The 25321-nt window shown below is 42.0% G+C and overlaps 1 protein-coding gene across 1 annotated transcript; it reads right to left on the reverse strand.

The window, feature by feature from the left end:
* Positions 1 to 5665: 5665 nt before the first annotated feature.
* On the reverse strand, positions 5666 to 13075 carry LOC117057574 (vomeronasal type-2 receptor 26-like). The gene is made up of 5 exons (XM_033168418.1): positions 12593 to 13075; positions 10708 to 11568; positions 8629 to 8856; positions 8120 to 8246; positions 5666 to 6567 (listed from the first exon to the last, which is right to left on the reverse strand). Exons 1-5 carry the CDS (start codon positions 13073 to 13075, stop codon positions 5666 to 5668), a joined length of 2601 nt encoding a protein of 866 aa, XP_033024309.1.
* Between the last annotated feature and the right edge of the window lie 12246 nt (positions 13076 to 25321).

The following is a 25321-nucleotide window of genomic DNA, read 5'->3' on the forward strand; positions in this document are numbered from 1 at the left end:
CATTATCACCCATTGTTTTCAGAATAAACTGTTAGAGTTTGACTTGCCAGGTACAAAACACAAGGATAAAAATATAAGTAAATTTTCCCATCCTTACACAAAGCTATCAAGCGATGCTGGTGGGGGATCTTCAGTGAAAGATAATAAAGTATTCATGAAACCACCATAAGTTGCAATGCCACCAATGATAAGGTCTCCTGGCTGATGGTACATGTGTTGTGGAGAATGTGGACTACGAACCTTACATTTTACAGTATGAGCTTTGCATAGCATCTGAGAAAAGAATACTGTGAAGAAGACCATTAAAACCACCATCTTCTTCAGTAGAAGGGCAACTTCCCCTGTACATGCAGATTCTCCAAATTCCGAGTGTCTGTGCTTAGAGATTCCTCTAATGGTAGTTTACTCTGTTCACAGATTTAAATCTTGAGTCGTGTAATGCAAAGGTATCAGAGAATAAATGTTTAGATCCTGGCCTTATTCTAGTTCCTACTCTTATCTCTAAATAGTACCGGGCATATTTATAACATTCTTCTTTATTGTTGCAGTTTATTTTACTCATGGCCACGGAAGCTCCACCAGTTATTAATATTGCCTTGCTTCCGATAACTGAAGAAGGAAATCAAACATTCAGATATGAGGATTCCCTGTGGAATTGCTGAAGAAAACATGTTTTTTCGCAGCTGAACAAAAGTTTTCACTCATGAAATTGATGCTTATGTTTGGAATGAATAACAAAGAAGGGGGATGCCAGAAATAAAAGACTGTGATCTGGAACAATAAAACAAATTGCATGGCCAGGCGGAGTCTCCCGAACCCCGGGCAGCCCCTGAGGGAAATAACGACACGTGACAACGTTCCATGGGATTAAATTGGCTGCAACTTTATTAATATTCAGATGTAGGGAGTCCTTGGCTCAGGCATTGGGTGTTTATCCTTCCCAGCCCCCCAGCCGGAGTTCTGGGTAATTTCAGGGGTATCCAGCATGAGTGGGGAGTGGGCTAGCTCTGGAGAACATATGTTCAAGCAGATAGCCTGCCCCCCTAATTTGCCGCCGCTGGAGGAGGAGGGCAGTGACGACCTCTGGGCGTATGGTCAATGCCTCCCCCTGAGACCCCTTTAACGGGAATCCTTTTATTGACGACGTCCCATGCCCCCCAATCCTGTAGATGACTAAAGGATTCCTCCCAAGGCCTGCAACCACCAAAGTTGTGATGAATTGCTACGGGAAAGGCGAAACCTGCCAATGCAGGGAAAGTCCTTTCCGGCCCTTCAACAGCAACCTTGTCATAGCAGCGCCTGCGTGGCTGTGTGGCTGTGGAAAAAAGGTGGTTAACCTGCAATGTAAATGACAATTGAGGGAGTGGTGGGTGGGGAAGCTCTGAATCCAACGGCTGTTCCCAGGTATGACTCAGTTCTATTGTGTGTACTGTATAATCCCTCCTTCAACCTGGCCAATGCCCCCTGGCAACACCTCCCCAGCCGGGATTGGGTGGCTGCTGTAGTAGGTGGAGTCCACAGGTATCCAACCTGGGAAGGTGGTGCCAGGACCAACTGCCAGGGGCTACTCCGTGATCCAAGGGGGCTACTCACGACAACGCAAAATGCGCAACCCATTTGATGAGGGGAACATCCATTATAGAAGCTTGATGACAATGCAGGACTCCTTGACAAAAACAACATTGAGTGTTGTAGTCTGTGCAAAGTGACATGAACTCATCCCTCACCCACTGCCTCTGCATCGCCACATATCACAGCAATTACTTCCTTGTGTTTCCCTGTCCCCTCCTGTCCCTACAAAGAAGGGAAGGGAGCAAACCACCACTTTTTAAATTATTGGAAAGGGAGGGTGAAACCCCCTCTCCCAGTAAAGCACACTTTGACATATATCACAGTGCTGATGTTGGGGGGAATTGTGAGAGAGGCAAAAAGGGGCAGACTGCACATATCTTCCTATAGGTATTGCATTATTTGCTTGTGCTAAAGCAGCCCAATGTGTCCACGTGGATTCCCAGCCCCATTCAGTTCTCTGAAATAGGTTTTATTACCTAATATCCTTGCTGCGTTTCTGCAATACAAATGTGCTCATATGTTTTTGCCTTGCAAGGTTCCCAATAAACCCTACCACCTGTAACTATATTTATATGAAAATGCTCAATAGCATGCACATGTTGCACCATAAACTAATGTGAAACAATTAAAAGCACAGGATTGCAAATAAAAAACAGTTGTGTGCCTTATGCGTCTACTTGGTGTGAATTGTATTAAGTGACATTTCTGTCTCCCACCATTGGATCCCGCTTGCACTCCTGAGCGATCCGCAAAGCTATTCCCTCCTAGTTGCCAAGAGTATACTTACATGGGAGCTGAGGTTGGTTCCTGTTCAAAAGCAGAACTACAGGGACTTCCGGCGACGAGCGCCATCTCCAGCAGTTGGGAGTTGTTTCAGTTCTGAGACAGCTCCGGTTTCCTCGGGGGTAGGAGCTTTCGCAACCGTGCTGCGGGCTCCGGTAAACCACGGGAAGAGCGTCCCGTGGTCCAGGGTTTCTTGCGGGCCCCAAGGTGCTGACCCCTTCTCAGGTTTCGCTTGTAAAAGGGAGGCTTGAGTGAAGGGGCCTCGGTACGGGGCTGAAGAAGCCGTCTCCAACCGTGGAAACAAAGCGGCGGCCGGCTGCTGGATTTTGAGCGCTCCGTCTTTCCTCAAATTTGGACATAAAAGAAGTACTCTGTAAGTACGGAGAATAATTGGGACCCTAAAAGTTTAAAATTAGGCTTGCAGAGAGAGATTAAAATGAGGAAGTCACTTTCTCTCTGATAGCGAAAATTAGCACAGTAACACCAAGAAACTGTTGCCATTAAACATTTGCTTTGAAGCTAAGAGCTGTTTTCAGAGACAGTCGAAACCCCGGCTGGGGGAAGATTGAGATTAAGATTGATTGCTTTTTTATGGATTTACAACTCTTTTAACCTTCTGGCAAAGAATCTGGGCCAGGCTGAAAATGGCGGATTTTAATGCGCAGATGGAAAAGTACTGACACCCTGTGGTTCTCTGCCTACTCAGATCCCACAGCCCCCCTAGACTCAACAATGGAAAGTTTTTGGTTTCAAATGAACTTATTTCAACAGAATGTGCTGGAAAAGTTTGTTCAGATCGAAACAACATTGAAAGACTCTGAAATAACTTTGATAGACTCTATTAGAGACCCACTTGCTACAAAAGAGGAAAAGAATGTTTCTCCAGTTGAAATCTTAGAAGCGGATTGCGTACAAGCTCATAAACAAGAACAGCCTCCTAAGCGTGAGAGGCGGGGGGCTTTTACTCTTCAAAGAACAAAGAACTTCTGGAGTGGCAGTTCAGGAGTTTTGGAACTGGATTGGAGCATGCAACAAGAGGAAAGTGGAGAAGAGATATTTTGTGAACTTATAGCTATTTGTCAGGAAGATGACCACATTCTGAAGAAGAAGAAGACACAAAGAATGTTCAGTGTTGAACTTGTGATGGTACAAACAACGGAATTTTTAGAAGGAGTTGGAAAGGATGGACTCTGGGGGGGGGAACAGTGGGGGAAGGGAAGGGAAAAAGGAAGATTAGAAATGCATAGAAGAGGGGTGGGGTAAAGAAGGAAGGTGTAAAGGGAATGGATTTAAAAAGGCTGACCACGGATTTCTGAAACCAGAGGGGAAAAGATGTGTATGTAATAGAAGAGTTATATTGATTTTGGTTAAGATAAGATTTAATAATAATAGTTGTGCTGGAATCAGAGGATATATCGGCTTCAGCATTAGAGGTTAAATAAAGAGAGGATATAAGAGGTTGTTTAGGTAATATGTTATATAGTTTGTTAGAATAGGTTAAAAATTGAGGTATGGATGTAAGATTTAGTTTATGTGTGTTAAACAAGATTTTACAATGTTACAAAGTTACTGAAAGAAGATTAGAAATAAAAACGCAGAAGAGAGGAGGCGAGGAAGTCCATTAATTAAGTTCAGAAATAAGTTTAAGACAGTTAAGTTGATATTTTTATTGTAGCTGTATTGTCAGGTAATGTATCTGTTTTCTTTTCTGTTTTGTTTGTATTTCATATTTTGATTTGTAGTTTATATGTATGTTTGTAGTATGTGTTTTTCTTTGTTATCTGTCAAAATACCAATAAACTCCTTAAAAAACAAAAAAAAACAAAAGCAGAACTACAGTATTTGCGTGTTTAGACCTTTAACCTTCCCCAAAATAAATTCACACATGACTCAGATATTTGGTTTGGTTTTTGGCAGAATTTAGGCCACAACTTTATTGATTACTACCAAGTGAGTGGTTGCATAGGTTCTGGTTCGACTATCTCCCTGCACCCGTGCAGGCAGCCCTGTCCCAGAGCCACATTCGTGGGACAGACAAGGATGAACACCAGGGACAGCTGATGGAAGGTTCACCAATCAGCCGTTCTGATGTCCCTGGGACTTGGCCACTGGCCGGACCCCTTTCGGGGACTGACAAACCATTGAGTTCCTGGATTCCTGTACCGGAATATCCTGTATTTCCATAGGCGTGGCCACATCACGTGCCATGCCTATCACCTGAACCAGAGCCTATCCGCAACTTACAAGTTGTTACTAGTTGGTACGCGGCAGGCAGAACCCAAATGGCACCAGCCAATCAGCCAAGTGGGGAAAATTCCTACCGTGCCCCTGTCCCAACGACAGACGACACATGACGGCATAGCAAGGTCAATGCAAGCCCTAAATATAGGGATGGGTGGGTGTTCTGATGCATTAGGCTCCAAAGAGGAAGCTCAGCAGCCTCACATGGGCTTAAATAGGTCCCATGTTGCTGGATTTTACGACGCCCCATTGGCCAGATTTCACCCCTGCAACCCGGGACCGATCTATCAGGGATTGTGGCCTTGATTTCCAATTACCCCCACAACACTGGGGCGGGTTGCAGGTCGCACCGCAACACGTGCCCTCTTTTAATGGAGGACCCGATTTCCAGTGCCTAAGCAGCTACACAAGTGACCAACAAAAAGGGTGCTGATGTCCCAAAGCAACTAAGACATGCAGGAAGATCCAAAACTTGCTAGCTACAACTGCTGAGCCTGCCTTTAGGGAAATGTTGATTCAGTTTTCCACTTCAAATTTCCAGCAAGGGGGAGTTGTATAAAAACTTTATGTGAGGAAAACATTTACAAATATATTGCAGAGCAAACGCACATGTCCAGCTTACAAATCATCATAAAGGACGGGGGTATTCAAATTCTTCCATCTTTTTACTTAATGAACTGTTTCTGACTATTCAACTCAGGCTTCAACACAATAACATTACATTTGGGGGAGGGAAGACATTTTCTTCTGGCAATTCCTGCAGCCAAACTGGTGCCAAATATACTGTTTTGCTTTCCTTTGTATTAACTCAGCAAGGCCAAGAGTGGGGTCTTATCATCTGGACAGCCCAGGACTTCCACATGAACTGCTTAGGATTCATTTTTCTATTATAATAACCATTTAAACATGCCACATAAAAAACCATAAACTACCAAGGCTGTGTACAACATAATAATAAACACCATATCATCACTACAATATCTGAGTAAAAACATAAACAAATACTTAGACAAACAAAGATAAGTCCAGATTGAAAATTATAGTTTAGGAAAAAGATTTATTAAATTCTTCACTGTTTACTCCTTACGAGCTGTTCCCTGATGTTCAACTCAGGTTTAAACACAATAATGTAACATTTGGGGGAAAAGATGCAGCCCAGAAGGCCACCACAGGAAGCTAAGATAGAGAAGATCTCCACAATAACCATGTATTTCCCCTTTGTGCTGAGGTAAGTTGGCACAAAGGATAGCCACACACTGCAGAAGACCAGCATGCTGAAAGTGATAAACTTGGCTTCATTGAAACTATCAGGTAGTTTCCTAGCAAAGAAAGCCACTGTGAAGCTGGCAATTGCCAGGAAGACCATATAGCCAAGGACAATGTAAAACATGATCACAGACCCTTCATTACATTTCAGTACAAGTTCTCCAACCATTGAGTGCATGTCTACATCTTGGAATGGGGGAGAGGTCACCAGCCACACAGTACAAATGCCAGTTTGAATAAAGGAAAAGGAAAGAACAATGGAGGTGGCCAGCCTTTTCCCCACCCACCTCCTCATTCTTGATCCTGGCTTGGTTGCCATGAAAGCTAGAACTACTGTGATGGTTTTTGCCAATACACAAGAAACAGCCACTGAGAAGATGACGCCAAAAACAGCTTGTTGGAGGAGACACGTCACTTTCTGAGGTTGGCCAATGAACAACAATGCAGAAAGGAAGCAGAGCAGGAGGGAGACGAGGAGAGTGTAGGTGAGGTCCCTGTTGTTGGCAATGACGATGGGAGTCCCATGGTGCTTCATAAAGGTCCCCAGCACCAGAGCTGTGATCAAAGAAAAGGAAAGAGCAATGCAGCCTAAACTGAGCCCCAAAGGTTCTTCATAAGACAAGAAGGTTACAATTTTTGGAATGCATGTATCCTGATTCTTACTTGGGTACTTTTCATTTGTGCATTTAATGCAGTCATCCATATCTGAAATAGGAAAAGACATAAGCCTTCTTTCTGCATTACCTGAGTGTTGAGTACTTATGTAATATAGATATAGATTAGCTATAGATATAGATATATGCAAGGCTGTACATATAGCCACAGCTGCAAAGTAAGACAGTCTTTTGCTCCCACTATGTTGATCAAAGCAGGATTTAGAATTCATGTGTGAAATACAACCTCACAAACCAGTAATATTGGAAAAGGACTATGGTACTGATCTTACATAAAACCTTAATAATATGCCTAAATGGTTTCTTTCACTGTGGTATAAGTTGACCCCTACATCTGGGAATTTCTATGTGAAAAACAAGTTTTTCCTATTCTTACCAGTAGGTGTTCCCTTTGTGTTTGTCCCAACCTTCTAATCCAGGCATAGGCAAACTCGGCCCTCTAGATGTTTTGGGACTACAATTCCCATCATCCCTAGCTAACAGGACCAGTGGTCAGGGATGATGGGAGTTCTAGTTCCAAAACATCTGGAGGGCCGAGTTTGCCTATGCCTGTTCTAATCTGATGAGTTCATTAAGATAATTCAGTACCAACAGGGCATGTGCACAAATAGTTGTACAATATTGGGTTGTTGTTTTATTCCCTCAGAATTGAACAAAACCAAAGACCTGCACAAGCATACCACATTAAAAGAAAAAGTTATTTAATTGCAGTTTGTTTCTGGAGATTTCTGGTTTTGCATAAATATGAGAACTGGAAATAGGATAGGAGCATAGCCGGAAAAGAAAAGAAATCAATTTTAAATTATCAGCTTACACTTTTAATTTTAACATGCTGTGTAATAGACTGTAGAGGGTTTTTTTGGTTTGTCTGTGCAGTTTTCTGGTTCTGTGTAAATCTGAGGGATCAACAAAAAATATACACAGCTAGTTCTATCCAGAAGCACACCAGAAATAGTTATGAGCATGACTAGAAACAAAATGAAACCACCAAGGAATAATGACTGTGGAAAGAGGAGTCTTGAGTCCTCACTGGAAGGACAGATCCTGAAGCCGAGGCTCCAATACTTTGGCCACATCACGAGAAGAGCAGACTCCCTGGAAAAGACCCTGATGTTGGGAAAGATTGAGGGCACATGGAGAAGGGGTTGACAGAGGACGAGATGGTTGGACAATGTTCTCGAAACTACCAACATGAATTTGACGAAACTGCAGGAGGCAGTGGAAAACAGGAGTGCCTGGTGTGCTCTGGTCCATGGGGTCACAAAGAGTCGGACACAACTAAATGACTAAACAACAACAACAACAACAACAACAACAAGAACAACAAAGAGGAGTAACAGAAAGTGACAATTGATCCACTCATCCCCAAACCAAGAAAACAAATAGTTTGTTTCCCACGTGAAGCAGTTTGGAGCCTGATTTTCCCCATTATATTGGATTAATCCCACATCAGATAATCCCGAATTTACAGGGGGGAAACATCAAGCTTGGTGTAGCCTGATTGTAAAAATGTGTCACTACACAAATTAAATTGGAATACCGAGAACAGAAAACACTCAGTAGCATCAATTATACCTTCTTACCCTCCTTGTCTGATATTTTCTCTTTTGGACATGGGATGCAATTGTAGCAGCAAAATGGCTTCCCTTCTTTCACTTTCTTGCTAGAACCAGGATGGCAGCTCTCACTGCATGTAGAAAGAGGCTGGGCCTAATCCATAAATGAGAAAGCAAAATAATGAGCTTGGAATCTTTAAGTTTCATGGACCTTTCCACTTCTTTTTGCAGTGTTAAGGAATTTCAATCACATATGCATCTTACATGCAAATTAAAGTACAAATTCCATTTCATCATAGACACACAGAAGGAAGGCTTTAAAGACCTCCTGGTAGCTTTGTATGATAGGCTTAGGTGTGTGGCTAACACCAACACTGGAAACAGAATGCATTATTAACAAGATTGTTCATTAAAGGACCAAGTCGTAGTTTGAGAGAATTCACTGATCTTTAGTCTGGGGTCTTATATGTTTGATGACAGTTTACTGATACTATTCTCTAAAACACTTTCACCCTAAATCTCCGATTGGATCCTACCTGGTTAAACCAGTAATGCCATGTTATGGCCTCTTCATTGATGGTGAACGCTTCATTTGGAGGAACCTGTGGATCCATCCTCCCAATTTTTATTCTGTGAAAGGATTGGTTGGATGAAACCACCCAGTTGATGACATCGAATCCACCTAGTAACTGCCCATTATTATCAAAGGAGATCTCGTCCCCAGCACTGTTGTTAAATGAAACATATCTCAAAAAGTGATGGAGCTGGATGGAAAGAAAAAGGTGTAGGATTTTCAGACCAACATCTAATGGCAGCAAGGATGATTTTCTGAAGAGTTTGGAGTAGGAGGCAGTTGGCGAAATATCTGCTTGCTCTTTATAATTGAGAGATAATAGGAAGGGTCACTATGTTATTCAGCAAACTGATAAGGGTACACGCTGCTCATATACAGTAATAAGCTAAAACACCTCAAAGAGGTCAGTTTATGATATTTTTAAGCAAAATATCCTCCTCCCATATTTCACATCAGTTTTTCTTCTGAAAAACTTAGAAAATACAGCTTTCAAAATACATGTCCAGAGAGCTCCACAATCTTTTCAAGAATAAATAACTGATCGCACAACATTCCTGTAACCTGTATGGTTAGCCATATTCTGCCCCATGACTAGGCCCTACACCTTCTAGGAATCAGGTTCAACCCTTCTTTCCCAATGAGCATCACCTTATATCTATTTGTCTGTAATCCACCCCATTATATCCACAAGGTGCGGGGAATCACCAGTCACAACTGCAACAGTGGCAAGAGAGAAGGTAATGACATAAGGACATAAGAAGAATATGCTAGATCAGGTTAGTGGCCCATCTAGTCCAGCATCCTCTTCTCACAGCGGTCAACTAGATGCATGTGCAAAACCTGCCTTCCATGCCTACATGAATTTTTCAGCAAAAATGCTGAACAAAATCTGGAGCTAGCAGGCTGGTGCAAGTCCGGTTGAACAGTAACTGACACCTATCCCAACAACCAACTCCCAAGGCCCCAAGTTTGGTCAAATGAATTTGGTACCTGAGGCAGAATATTCCAGGAGTACCTTTCTGTGGGAGTAAAAATATAACAGTAAGAAATTATATAAGAATAGAATAATAATTTATTGGCCAAGTACATTTTTCAATATACTTGGAATTTGCTTTGGCTACATTACAATGTAAAATACATTATGCAAACAATAGTAATTTACAGAGCAAGAGCTGAGGCTGCCCTTCTCGGCGCCTCTTAAGCTGTGCTGGTGAGTGTAGGCCCAATGGAGTTGGCCGGAGGAGGGAGCGGTCTTCCCAGACACTCACAGCAGCAGCAACAGTAGCCATTTGCTGCTCTTTCATGATATCAAATATCAATTGCCTAAGATCAGTTGCCTTACTCTATGCAATGATGCCAAGGTAAGCTAGCGGGGAAGCCAGTCCAACTACCAAAGTCATGCAACTGAGTTTCTAATCCACTTGCACCTATTTGTTACTGATAAACCATCAATGTCAACAGGCAGCCCCCAAAGCTGACTAAAATTTGGCATTTTCTCTTACTTCCTTATGGTTTGGAGAGAAAGGAAAAATGGGGTGTAAGAAGAGTTTGATTGCTTTTGAAGAATTGATGCTTTTGAATTATGGTGCTGGAGGAGACTCTTGAGAGTCCCATGGACTGCAAGAAGAACAAACCTAACCATTCTGAAGGAAATCAGCCCTGAGTGCTCACTGGAAGGACAGATTCTGAAGCTGAGGCTCCAGTACTTTGGCCACCTCATGAGAAGAGAAGACTCCCTGGAAAAGACCATGATGTTGGGAAAGATTGAGGGCACAAGGAGAAGGGGGCGACAGAGGACGAGATGGTTGGACAGTGTTCTCGAAGCTACCAACATGAGTCTGACCAAACTGTGGGAGGCAGTGGAAGACAGGAGTGCCTGGCATGCTCTGGTCCATGGGGTCACGAAGAGTGGGACATGACTAAACTACTAAACAACAACAAAGAAGAGTTTGGAGAAAAAATTTCCCTACATTTAATGGGAAATAATGTTATATTACTGTATATATTATGCATTGTCATGTCAAAGTGTTCAGGCCACTACCTGCCATATCTCTTGATTCTGTAGTTTCATTCTCGCTCCATCCAGATTTGCACTGTGCTTGACTCTAGATGAGGACATTGCATGTAAAGCATGGGCCACAGCATAGACAGCATTGTAGATGTTGTAGCTGTGGCCTGTCATGCTCATTTCAAAGAAGGGTTTTGGAAGGGTTTCTAGCTTCTCCTCCCTAGTGCAAATGTATCCATCCACATTACCTACATCCATTTTTGAGAATGTGCAACCAAAGGCCTGCTGCCAGAAGTCCCTGATGAACCCATCTCCTTTAGGGATGGAAGGATTTCTGCTCTCAATAAAAGACTGGAATTCTGGTACATCTTTGGAATGAATCTTGAAGGCTAGAGTACCATGGATTATTTCTGTATCAAAATTCCTTTGATAGACTGTTGATGTAAGCTCCATCTGGGCTGTAAGAATCCAAACTTTCCCTCTCGGTATGCTTGTCTCACGTTCTTGTTTTGACAGATATGGAAACCATCTCAAATATATCATGGCATTTGATTCTCCATAAAAAACCACTATGTTGGCTTTACTATTCATGATTTCATTATGTAATTTACCGCCTTTTTCCAGGTTTTCATCAATTTCATTGAAAGAAATTAACATGGGGATTCTTTCTATGAAGGCAAAACAGACACCACTCCGAGAGAACAGTGGAATGATAATTTGCACACATCTTTCTCCGTGGTCAGTATCCGCGACTACAACCCCAATCCACACCCATCTAAAATGAAGAAGCAAAGAGAGTATCCCTGTATACTGAAGGGTTTCCTGAGGGGTCATTTGGTAAAAATCAAGCCCTGGAGTTTTATCATTCATCACGGGATTTGAACCATATACCAGCTAAAAGAAAAAGCAGGAAGGGGAAGAGAGACAGTTACAGTCATTTTTAAGATGTAGTTTCATGTGCTCTGATCACTCAATACTGTGACTAAGACACAAGGTTTACAGCAAGTAGTAACGTAAGTGGATATTATTGCCTCTTATCAAGATAGGGGGCTAGTCCTGAGAGATTAGTGCTTAGTCTAAGGACATCTCTTTCACAGGTACATGACATCAGCAGGTGGAACTAAAGATTTTCAAAATGAAGTAAATGGTTTCCATTGTGAATGATTTGTTGGAGTATAGTTGGACTGTTGTTGTTGTTGCAGCATATCTGGGTGGGTCAAGGTGCAAGCCAACTCAAGGCAGAATGGACATATCAGTGTAAAGGGCTTCTGATGCATCCGCACAGTCTTGACATCACCACCAGCCAGCACTGTCCAAATAAGGCACAGTGGTCCTGGTCCTGGGAGGAGGGTTCTGCCCTCCTGCAGTGGTTGCTACCTTATGTGGCAATCTGCAAGATTACTCTTACTTAACTATAATATGACATATGCATATAGTGATATGTGTTTTTCTGGGGCATGGAGGTCTACTTGATGGAATTCCTTTCCTAGGAAGATTCGCCTTACCACATCTCTCATGCACCTCCTTCTCAGTATGGTTTTCGATGCAAGAATTATTCAATGCTATTTATGATGATGATGATGATGTAAAAAGATGTTTCTTCTTAATTACAGGGGAAGGAGCAAATAGTAAAATGAAACACACATACGAATTTATACAAAAACTAAAAAAACCCACAAGCCCTAACTTTCTTTGTCCTGCCATTGTATGTTTACTTTGCTTTATCATTGTTTGGGCATTTTGATGTCTATAATGTTTCTTTCATTGGTTTACAATGCCATAAGTCATAAATATGGGTTTAACAGAATTAAACCTCCCTCTCTCCGAATTGCAAAATAAAATCTGGAAGGATGAAAGCTACATGAAAAAGTATTGCATTCCCATAGTTTCAATATACACAAGGGCACATTATCCCTACCTGTGGAATCTTATAGATATCCAGAATATTTGCCACAAGAACAGAGATTTCGGAATCCAGTCCCCCGATGACCGCTGTCAGATTATGCTGTATGTCACAGACGTAGTTGGGGGAAAACCTCTCTAACGAAGATAAGATGAGCATTGTGGCATGGTAGGTCAACTTTTCATTAAAATAGCTGTCATATATGTGGAAGCCCAAGGTGATATTGGGTAAGATCTGAGGGTTGTCATTGATCTCCTTTACTGCAAATGCCAAGGCCAAAATATGCTGATAATTCTTTGACACTACGCTAGAATTAAAATTGCATTCTGTATCAGAATGATATTTCACACTTTTGGAAAAACCAACATCACTATCTGCATTTTCATGTTGATGATGGTTGATTGCAGTATTCCAGAGAAATCCTAAATTCAAGATTCTCTGGCTGGAGAAGGTTAGGGTTACAAGGACGTGGTCCTCCAATAGTGGAGTAGAACTCATCTGTGACAAACACTTAAGCTATGCTCTTGAAGAACACTGTGGACATGGATGCGTACAAGAGTTATCCAACCAGCAGTCACCAATTTGGGGCCTTAGAACTAATCCATGCTTCCAGTGGTTCCCAGGCACCTTTATCTTCAAAGTGCCAATTCACAATTGGGCCCCTCCTTGAGAGCAGTCAGGAGCTTGAATAACTGCATTCATGCTGATTGGAATGGGGAGGCTTATAAAAAGGGAAAGGTGTTAGTCAACACACAGAGAGCTACAGTTTTGGTTGGTGGATGCCCACCTCACCTCACTTAGAATAATGCTCTTAATGAATTTTATTTCTCGAGAAACTCATTAGGGTTAGGTTAAATTTTCAATCACACATGCATGTCGCATAGACGTGTTATCAACATATGTATTTTATGAGAGCTTGTGCCTGACATCACAACACACATGTGGATGTTGCCCTGTGTGGATTACAGAATCTAGAACAACAGTGCCATCTATCTGAATTATTGCTGAAGGTTCGTGTGGATTTTGCTTTCTGACAATCTCACATGGTGAATTATTTATGGCAGAGCTGTTTATTGTCCAAGCAGAAGATGAAGCTTGTGGTGACTGTGTGTAAATGGAATCGAATCTAGAGCAAGGCATTTGCATACACCCAGGGTCCTTCTACCACTTCCTATGGATGAGGATAATGGAGAGCGAATGCACAATATTGCACACTTCCCTTCTTGTGCTTGTATAAGCCATTGCTAAACAACCTCCAGTAGAGTGAAATTCCTCAGTCAAAGCAGCTATATTTAATAAGACAGCAAGCCTGAGCTCCATGGTAACATGAGCTAAACTGCTTTAGGCTAAGATAACAGAGCCCAGCAATTTCAGAACATAGCACACTAAACATTTTGTGAGTCAGCTGTGAGTTATATCATAAACTTCATTCAGATATAATTTCAAGGTACAAATATAATTTTTTCAATATAGGCCTTTATTACTGACTCTCTTATGAAGTTATTTTCTATGAAAAAGATTTATATGAGAAAATGGAATTTTAACAAAGCAAGCAGCAATATATCTGTTTTCATATCAAGACAGGGGAATAAATTGAGTTGATGGCAGCTCTCATGAGTCAAAAGATTCTAGTATTTGACATCACATGAAATAAGCAAATTAAGATAAAATGCAGATATACAAGAAGCCATTACCACAGAGTGATGTTTCTCGACAATGTTTACGTTAACATATAACATTAAAATGTGCTGAAGAAAGAAATGAGTGGTGTAAGAATGTAAGCAGAAGTGAAATGTGAGCCAAAGAAACAGGAGGGGAACTTTTTGTAACTGACAGGAGAAAAGAATTATAAAAAGGGAAAAGAAAATGGAGTTGAAAGAAAGACTATTATTTTAGGAAGCTTAAATGTATTCCACATAAGTCTTCTTCCTTTGGAGAAATTTGAACCTTCCCTTCAGCTTTACCTCAAGCTTTACCACCATTTCCCCCCTACACGCTAAGCTGATATACCTCTGCATATATGTTGCAACACGAGCACTGGTCTTTTCAGTGGGAAAGACATGGAAATGAAAACAAACAAACAAACAAACTTCTTACATAAACTCTTCAAGCAATGCCAGTGGTGGTTCTTCAGTAAAGGCTGTTAAAGTTTTCATGAAGCCCCCATGAGTTGCAATGCCACCAATGATGAAGTTCCCTTGCTGATGGTATATGTGTTGTGGGCGATGTGGATGGGAAACCCTACATTTCACAGTTTGAGCCTGGCATACCTTGTGCGGAATCATTGCCAGCATCAAGACCACTAAAAGAACCATGTTCAAAACGAAGGAAATCTTGCCTGTACTTAGATGATCCTTTGTTTTTCTACACCACTATTGTTAGAGTTGTCCTGATGAAAACCATCGACTTAAATGGTCCTTTCTCACACATAAAAGTCTTGAAGTATGTAAAGTAGATTACTGGAGATCATCGTATCAGACCCAGTCACTCTCCCTAGCTCTAAATGGTGTTGGAATTATTTATAATATACCATCTTTTTTCTTCATTTTTCTGATGGTTGCTGAACTTCAGTGAGGACTGGGTGAGCAGCAGACTTAATTACATGTTTTTAATAATTTTGAGGAAGGTAATCACCAGCTCATATCCAGGGATCTCTGTGGAATTGCTGAAGAAAACATGTTTGTCGCATCCGAACAGACATGTTGACTGTTGCTTACTTTAGTAGAAATGGAGACTTGTGGAATAACCTGCAGCAAAAAAAAGGGTACTAGAAATGATCCGCTATGATCTGGAGCTGAAGGAAGAAACAAGAGTGGCTGGTGTGGTTGAGGCAGAGCTGTAGAGCAACTCTCCTTACACCAGCATCACTATTGCTTGCCAGGATGGTGTGGGGATGCTCCCCCAATCATCAGTTGGCGTGTGAAATCTTGCTGAGTTTGGTTGTGCACACCTGTTCCTTGGTGGAAACAGCCAAAGCAAACAGTCCTGGGTTTTTACAAGCATTTGCTGCATGAAGGATTTCCCCCCCTGCAGAGCTGATGCTTGCAAAATGAAAGCTTTTTCCTCCGATCCCCATCAGCTGATGGAAAGAGGAGAAAGAAGCACTTTGCCAGCCTTATGCTTGGCCATTCCCAAAGGAAGTGGAACCCGATGCAAGAGATGTTGACCTGAAAACAGAGGAAAACTCACCAGTCATTCAAGCAACATCATGGTGACATCGTGTGACTGCTGAGTTATCCCACCCACCAGTCAAAGTTTGCCCATTAGGTGGGGTCAGATAGAGATCTAGCACCATAGCCAAGAGGTTCCACATCCGATTAGGACTTGGGAGATGAGGGTTCAAATATGCACTCTCTAATAGTGTTCACCGGGTAAGCTGAGGGAAACCACAGTCTTTCAGCCTAACCTACATAAAAGGGTTGTGGTGAGGGTAAAATTGGGAGACGGAGAGCCATGTACACCACCTTGAGCTCTTTGTAGGAAATGTATGTAATAAGAAAAGGACATTAGGAATAAAAAGACTATGATCTGGCATTTTGTGCTCAGTTATAACTTAGGCTCAATGTAGCAACACGTTCTCTTGGGTCTTTCAGCCCCAATCCTTTTCCACCATAGGTTGGAGGCACCATGCTGATCATAGCAGCATGATCAGATCATCCAAGAGACTTTTGACAATCAGGAGACTTGTCTACAGGCTCCAACATCAGGAAATACAATTTAAACTTTACTGCCCTTTACCTAACTTTAATGTGATGAAAGGTGAGGCCCTGAGTTCAAAACTGGAGGATTCCAGGTGTGTCAGGATGTTATTGCCTGCTCTGTAGGTAATGCAAAGGCAGCACAGTGGTTAAACTTGATAACCTCAGAGCTCCCTCCCAACCATACAGAAGACCCCCCCTGCAATTTCTTTGTTTAATCATAATATCATTTTTTCCCTTTTAATTGGTGTTGATGATTATAATGTTGTTAATGGTATCCATTGAGTTTTCAAGGTACATTACAAAACGGAGTAATTTTAACTTTTCCTAAGTAACCTCGGGTGCCTGTTAAAGTGTTTGACGGATGTAATTTGAACAAATATTGATGCAAACTAACCTGATCTGCATCTCCCATACAATTTACATCTCCAGATTTTGCAATACATTTAATGCATTTTGATATATTTTTTTCTAGTTGAGGAAAAAAATAGTTTAGGATAAAATACATTTAGAAATGTGAATAGTAAGATTAAATGCACATTTGTACATTTAAATATGTATTTAATTACATATCTAATTTCATTTATTATGCTCTTACGATACTGTACATGGAAACCTTGAAATGAGTAACTGTGAGGTATTTGATTGTTTGAACTCTTTCTAGATGTTTTCAAATGTTTTACATTGTTTTTAAATGTTTCAAAATTGTTTTAAAATGTTTTTGGTTCATTTTCAAATGGGTCTTTATTTTATTTTATTTTAAATTGTATTGTTTTAACTTTTTGAAGTTTGCCACTCTGAGGAAGAGTGGGATATAATTTAATTAATAAACACACAAAAATAAACATTTCTATCATACACCTCTAGCATGGTCTGTACATAAAGATCATGCTTACAGGGAAAGGCTGCTTATAAAGAACAGGGCATTATATAACCTGGTTCTGTAGCTTGTAGAGGGTTGGTTGGTTGGTTGGTTGGTTGGTTTTGCAAAATCTTCAAAATACAAACAAACAAACAAACAACCACTGACTACATGTTGTATTCATATAGGGCTGCAATATTCTCTGGGTTTCCCAGACATTTCCCTGCTTTTTGGAAATTACACCCGGACACTATTTTCAATGGGCAAACCCAGGATATATGGAAGCCCTATGGTAGATGAATGCAACATGTTGTCAGTATTGCACTTAGGTAATTTTTGGCTCTGGATGTAATACTCATTCAGGAATCCTGTCAATCAATCCCCTTAGATTATAACAGCTAATGCTTCAAAATATGGCAAGACAGTCCTGCTGTATTTGGGGGTTCTCTTGCCTATTCCGTTGAATGGTGTCCTTGACTTCTACCCCAAATCCTGCTCTGACAACATCACTACATGGTGCCTTAGTTTTTCAAAGCAGACCTAAAGAAGTTTCGCAGCACCCTGTTGGCAAATTGCTACCTTGGACCAGTGAGAAATCACTTCATCAACTTTTCTAAACAGTGATTTGATTTGAAGGCTGTATCCGGTCCCAGCCCATTACTGATGTGGTGGTGGGGAGCTAAATATTCTGAAATTGATAGGGCATCCTACAAGACCATATAGGAAGAGAAGTTGCTATTTGATTGTACCCTTTAAAAAAAGCAAACTGGTATTTTACATCCGCCCCACCCTGAGAAATCCCATTACTGACTCACAATACTTATGCTATCAGTAAATCAGCTTACATCAAATTCACAGAAGCTAATTTTTTATTCTCTTGCCTACACACACCAAAAGGGTTAAATAATGCCGCCTACACAAAGGAACGAGTTAGAACAGAAAGTTTTCAATGGGTCTATTGTCTCTATTCAGAAAGGAGATATTTGACATCAAGGTGACATGATCAGAGCAACACACACCTCTTCTATTTGACATCAGCCAGAGAGACAATGATAGACTGAAGGCATGTCCACACAAGAAGCTCCTGAGTGAATTTATGGAGCTTTAGAAATTCAGGAAGCAGAGCATGGAAAAGGTGGGATTATATGACATGGCATTTGAAAAATTTGACACATTAATGTCCATCATTTCTCCATACATCAGCCATGATCGATCAGTTCCTCACATGGCCATTTTCTAAGGTAAGGTGTTGATACCTTGAAGCTTGTGAATTTCCAAGAATCTAAGGCTAGAGTGGAAACAAGATTGGAATTTTTAAAATATATAGATAAATCAAAAATATCTAAATGACAAATTTTAAAATTGCAATTTTCAATACTGATTGCTATCTACAACAAGCCACCAAATATTTCTTATTTTCACAATAATTCCTTTTGGCCTCTAGAGGTCTCTGTGAGATCTTGTGGGGCTCTCAAATGTGAGTGTGCATTGTTGACACTAACCATGTCTGCCGATGTTTAACATCTTCTCCTCAGTGAAAAGCATAGAGCATCTCTGCACTCTGCCTGCTCTTGGAAACCATGTAATGATCTAAAGGCCCCATCAACTTCTTCACATCTACCCTAGTCCATTGTCATGTGCCTGAAGAAGGCATATTCCCAGGCATCATTTCTGGATCATGTGGCCCACCCACTTCAACTGAGTGCTCTAGTGATAGCTTGCTGATACCAGCAGTCTTTAAAGCTCTAGGCTTCCAGGGCCTGTGGTACCGGTTGGATGGGAGCTGTGTTATCAGGCGCGGCTCTGATATCTTTTTGCTGCTGTTGTGGGTGAACTGAGGTGTGTCTCTTTTATCAGCTTCATGGAGAGCAGCTTAATCAGCTGTCAATGGAGCGTGGAAAAATTATTATTATTTATTGAATTTATATGCCGCCTTTTACCTGGAGGTCTCTGGGTGGTTCACAGAATAAAATCAGAATATAAAACCACAAAATACACAATCAAAATAAAAGCAACAACCCAATAACCTCCCCCCCCCCAAAAAACACCACATTTTAAAAGGGCATAGGATGTCAACCAACCAAATCAACCAAAGGCCTGGATAAAAATGAATGTTTTTGCCTGGAGCCTAAAGGTATATAATGAAGGTGCTAGACACTTGGGAGAGCATTCCACAGATGGGGAGCCACTGCAGAGAAGTCCCGTTCTTGTGTTGCCACCTTCCAGACCTCTCGAGGAAAATGCACAAGGAGAAGGGCCTCAGAAGATGATCTCAGAGTCCCAGTGGGTCCATATGGAAAGAGGCGGTCCTTGAGGTATTGCAGTCCTGAGCCGTTTAAGGCTTTAAAGGTGAAATAGAGTCAAGTGTGAATTTCATGCTCTTTATTCAGCTCATAGTAGTGAGGAATGCAGTTCCCCCAAAACGTTTGCTTTATATACAATATTTACACAATGAGCCCCACGTGATTGGCTAATTCCGGGATACTCCTGTATGCCAATCGGAGTGCGGATTCACTTCCACCTGGAGCTGGATTGGGTGGCTCCTGCAGACCAATCAGACTGCTGCAATCTCAATCCTATTGTTCTGGGACCAGTCAGACTGCTGCAATCTCAATCCTATTGTTCTAGGAACAATCAGACTGCTGCATTTTGGATCCTATTCAATTCAGTACATAACAAAAGGTCAAAACAAGAACTTGGAAATGGGCCTGGAAACTCATTGGTAGTCAGGGCATTCGGACCAGGATCGGTATAATATGCTCAAACCGTCCTGCTCTGGTGAGCAACCTGGCTGCTGAATTCTGCACTAGCTGAAGTTTCTGAACCATCTTCAGAGGCAGCCTTATGTATAACACATTGCAGCAATATAACCTTGAAGTTATCAGAGCATAGACAACAATAGTTAGGCTATCCCTGTCCAGATAGGGGCATAGCTGGGTCACCAGTGAAGCTGATAGAAGGCACTCCGGGCCACTGAGGCCACCTGAGCCTCGAGTGACAGCAAAGGATCCAGGAGTGCCCCCAAGCTACGAACCTGCTCCTTCAGAGGAAGTGTAACCCCATGAAGAGCAGGCGATCTCCCACCCATCCGGTCTAGGAACCACCCACTAACAGTGCCTCAGTCTTATCTGGATTCAGTTTCAGTTTGTTGGCTCTCATTCAGTCCACCCTGTTCACCCTCCCAGGTTTCAGTAATACATGCCAGATCAGCCTCTTCATCCACAATCAGATCATGGATGAGGGAGATTATATTCTGGGCCGACCTGGCATTCAACAGCAGCTGCCACAAACCCAAGGGCTGGCTGATATGACAACCACAATTCCCCAGGTTGGAGGAGGGGCTGGCACATGACACAGTCACTAACTGCCTGTGCTGTGCGCCTCTCTTCCCACACCATACTTACCCCTACCCCGACCCTTTCAAGTTTCCTTTGAAGATGTCGATGCCTTGCTGATATCTGGGGCTGACGAAGTTGACAACTCAGATGAATGGTTGGTGGAGGGAATGATAACACCTACAAGGCTTGTTTCATCACAAGTTATAACAGAGTTCTTCATGATTTGGCTTGTGAAAATCCCATGGGGGTTACTTTTCATGGGAAGCAATCCATGGATTCTGATGTAGCGAGAATAATTTTCACACCCATGGGAATATGAATCCACTGTTCTGAGCTTCTTGGAAATATCACGTTGCATCTAAATTAAGCTCAGAGTAGACCTATGGAAACGAATGGATCTAAGTCATGCATGTCCATTAACCTCAATGGATTTACTCTGAATATGGCTAATACTGACTACGACCAATGTCCCCATTAACACAGTTTAACTTAATCTGGCTAGCAAACTAGTCTGCGTCCATTGTTCTCTCGCACACAAAAACTTCGCCTCGGAATTTTGGAGTTATTCCAATACATCATGTCCCTCTATACCTATCCTCCCTCTCCACTGCTGGGCACCGATTCGCTTTCACCAAAGCGAGGTTTAATGTTTTTCCTTCTAATGTCCTGAGACATAGATTTTCCAAGGGCTTAGTTTCCGCCTTTTGTGATTGTGATAAAAAGTCGACGGAATCTCTCCATCATATAATCTTTTATCTGTCCCCTGCATAGTGAGGCTCGGGCAAAATTACTAAGACCAATAACTCATAAACTTACACCAGTTGAGTCACACCTTGCCTTACTCCTGCAAGACAATGATTCCTATACAACCTTGCAGGTGGCAAGGTTTTTAAACTCTGTCATATCTCAAAAAAGGCGCTGTGGCCAACTACACGACCACTAATACTTTTGTTTTCTGCTCCTTGATTGCAACTTTAAAACTTGTATTTGTGCTGTGGTTTGATTCCCTATGACTCCAGGGTCTATGGTATGCTGTAACTTTATGTTATATATTCCATATTTTATGTTTTTATGGGCTTATAGCCGCAATAAATTTGAATTTGAATTTGAATTTCAAGAGGAATGGAATGTGTAAGTTTCCAGTTTCATGGTTCAGAAATATAAAGATTTAGCACTGGTTCCAAAACTAATTACTGCATGGGAAGCAGGGAGATGTGGGAACAGGAATCTGTGGGTTAGCTGGGGAAGCCCCATGGACCAGATCCACTTCACAGTTTGAAGGTTCCCCAACCATGATTTAGGCTGACTGTTTAACCCAGATTCTTTCTGTTTACTTAAATCTTCCCTTTATGAGATGAAACTAGAGTCAATCCTGAGAATCATGTTCCCTTCTAATGTTTCTGCATTATTAATCTACAGTGAGGAAGGGATAGTTGCATCATCAGAACTCAGGCTTATTAATCACCATGAGACAGTAAATAGTAGATTGAAGAAGTTTACAGAGTTTATGCCCACCAACACTGTTGTCTCCAAGATTGTTAGGGGTCCCTGGAAAGGTGGCTTTAGTGAGCTCCTCTTTCCCCCTTTGGCAATTCTTAACTGCCTTCCCTATTCCTTGCTACTATTGCTGCTGTCCATTTGATCACTCCTGCTAAGAAAGGACAGCTCTAGATGACTGGTTTATTGAGCATTCATCCTGATTTGCTTGCATAAATCTTAGATACAGGTTAGACTGATTTGTTTGTGGAATTGTTCTATGACAATGATCATTGTCCTGCTTCATTCTTTCTAATTTGCTTGTGGGATGGTTGCACCCCTTCCTATTAATCATTCATTCTTCCTACACTTTTCAATGTATTTCCGCATTACATTTTGCTAACCGCAAAAAATGTGTTTCTTGTGCTTTTGCAACAGAGTGCTTTAATCCACATGGTGCAAATCTAATTTACTGCTAAGCACACTTTACTCCCTTCCACAAAACAGTGATGGTCTGGAGGCACCCTAAAATCCACACCACAGCCCAGGGACTGAGGGCAAAATGAGCAGAAGTCCTTCTCCTTGCTTCCCTGGCTGTTTGCTAACTCAGAGAATATAAGCAGGCAGCTACAGCTAAGAGTAGGTGCATTGGTGACAGGTCTCAGGTGTGTGCAATTCTTAACTGCCTTCCCTATTCCTTGCCACTATTGTTCCTGCCATAAGTTACACACATTTGGTTTCCTTGGAAAGAAGGCAGAGGAGACGTAAACCCCATTTGATTCAACAAAAATCTCATTACAGTTTGCACAATGAAAGGTTTTAGGTCAATGGAGAACACATGTTTTGCATGCAAACAGTCCCAGGTTCAATCCTTCATTACTCCGAGTAGGTCTGGAGGTAAAATTCCCAACTAAAATTTTGTGTGTGTGTGTGTGTGTGTGTGTGTGTGTGTGTGTGTGTGTGTTAGCAGAGAGCAGCAGAAAAATAGCCTCAAATTAAAAATAAATAAATGCAAAAATAATAAACCAACAAATTAACACAAAGGCTTGGTGAAATAAAGTGATCTTTACAGAGCATTGGAATGCCTGAGGTGCATTTCTTTTTAGGACAGGTGTAGGGAATATATGTCCCTCCAGATGTTCCAGTTGCAGGTAGGTAGCCATGTTGGTCTGCCATAGTCAAAACAAAAACAAACAAAAAAATTCCTTCTAGTAGCACCTTAGAGACCAACTAAGTTTGTTCTTGGTATGAGCTTTTGTGTGCATGCACACTTCTTCAGATACCAGATACCTGGGAGGAAGACCTTTCATCGCCTACAGACAGCCACCCAATCTTAAACAACTCCTCACCCACAATAATACAACAACAGGACTTAACATGGACACTGGTACCAGAGCCTGCAATAAACCCAGATGCCAACTTTGCTGCCACATATACCCGGACAACACCATTACTGACCCCAACAACATCAAACATACCATCTCAGGACTATTTAATTGCAAGGTATCTGAAGAAGTGTGCATGCACATGAAAGCTCACCTCCAGATGTTGTTGGACTATAACTCCCATCAGCCCCAATCAGCATGGTCGATGGTCAAGGCTAATGAGACTTGTAGTCCAATAATGTATGGAGGGCCAAAGTTTCCCCACTCCGGTGTAGGACATAGGAGTCTCAGGAAAGGGGGCATTCTATTCCCTATGCCTCATTCCCAGAAGGCTCTGTCCTTTGTCTCTGGGCAGTTCATGCAGCAGTAGAAGGTAGTTCTTAATTTGCTAGTAGGTGCAGCCTCTTATATATTTAAAAACTGTTTACTAGTGCTGCAAACATGTTCTAATGAAGCCCTATCCACAAGATAATCGAAAGTGAACAATAAAATTGCCTCCTTTTTGCACATTTGCATCTGGTCAATAAACAATGAAACTTTGCGTGAGAGAAACTAAATAGCAGTACAACTCGCAGCATTCTCCACTGAAGTTTCCAGTGCCCTTCCTGTGTCAATTGCAACACCCTCCCAACTTCAATTTGCTTTAAATTTGAAATGGCTCATTAGCCTTCCAGTTTTACCTCTTTCTCCTCCTTGCCCTGTGGCTGGATAGAGAGAGGCCTCATCACCCACATACCTGCCGGGCCCCATATTAAGCAGAAATTAATTTCCTTGCAGGCGTCTCATGGACGCCCTTCACTCCTTTGTCACTCGTAACTTGGCAGGTGTTAATGAAAATTATCTTTATGACATCCGTGTAACACTAGGGTGTCAGGGAGGGTTATTATCTCTGAAACACCAATCACACAAACACATTACTGAGGGCAGGGAAGGTTCCTGCAAGGTCACTCGGTCCATCTTTCAAGCTGTATCAGGTTTAATGCAGGGTGTGGGATGTGCTTAGACACTTTGTGAGTACATCTTTGGGGGCAGTTTTATTGGGTGAGGGCTAACTGTAATAAGTGGGTTGCAAATGACCCCCAGTGTATCAAGTGAAAACAGGGGAATGTGTAATTATAACTGGAGGTGCTGTTGAGCTTCTCCTGGATAAGACTTGGAAAGGAATGGAAACTAAGAGCTGCAAGACCCATAATGTTTTTCTCCTCCATGTCTTCAGGGCGTTTTCTGGCCTTAGGCAAAGGGCAAGATGACTCCCCTCCCTCTTCCACACACAGAAGCTGGCACATACATCTTGCTCAGGACAGGACACCATATTCCACCACAGCACCTGAGACAGCAGGCCAGTTTAGGTAGAGGCCAGGATAGGACAAGCTATGTGACATCCATAGATCTGTCATACAACTGAAGGAATGGCCAGGGGGCTTAGAAGAAAAAGGCAAGGGGTTGTCACTGCTGCCTCCCAGAATCTACTGCCTTAGGTGGTTGCATCACTATGCTGAATGGTATGGCTGGACCTGTTGACAGGTAAAAATTAAGATGCTGCAAAGACACACAGAGAAAGGATACATGTAAGAGGTGAAGGAAGTCAGTCTTCCTCAGGTCTGTACCAACCATACCCTCAGTTTTTGCCCCTACAACATTTATCCCAACCATCCGAAATTGTTCAAGGGTACTGTTATTGTTATTTATGAATCCTCTCTCTGTGTGTGTGAGATGAAGTAGAGCTGATGAGTGTGACCTGGAGGGAGGGGTGTAGCGGCAGAGGGGTTGTGGCTGGGGGAGAGCTCCAAGATGGAGGGTAAGGGCTCATACCAGTGAAAGGTGATGGTGGTGGAGTGTGAAGCCAGCCAACAAACCTAATGGTCATGGGTGGTGGGAGCTGGAGCACATTATTACAGGTGATGTCTGCCCAGTAAAATTCAGAGTGGGAAAGGCAATGGCTATTTCCTTGAATTAATTGTTTCTAATAGCACAGTTCACTCTGT

This window comes from Lacerta agilis, chromosome 14 (genome assembly GCF_009819535.1).
Source record: "Lacerta agilis isolate rLacAgi1 chromosome 14, rLacAgi1.pri, whole genome shotgun sequence".
NCBI lineage: Eukaryota > Metazoa > Chordata > Lepidosauria > Squamata > Lacertidae > Lacerta > Lacerta agilis.

Coding starts and splice junctions, on each gene's coding strand:
- LOC117057574 (XM_033168418.1), bottom strand. CDS start 13,075: ATGAGTTCTACTCCACTATTGGAGGACCACGTCCTTGTAACCCTAACC. Junction 8,857..10,707: donor AGAATCAAGAGATATGGCAG/GTAGTGGCCTGA, acceptor CTTTCCATCCAG/CTCCATCACTTTTTGAGATA. Junction 8,247..8,628: donor GGCATTACTGGTTTAACCAG/GTAGGATCCAAT, acceptor TTTATGGATTAG/GCCCAGCCTCTTTCTACATG.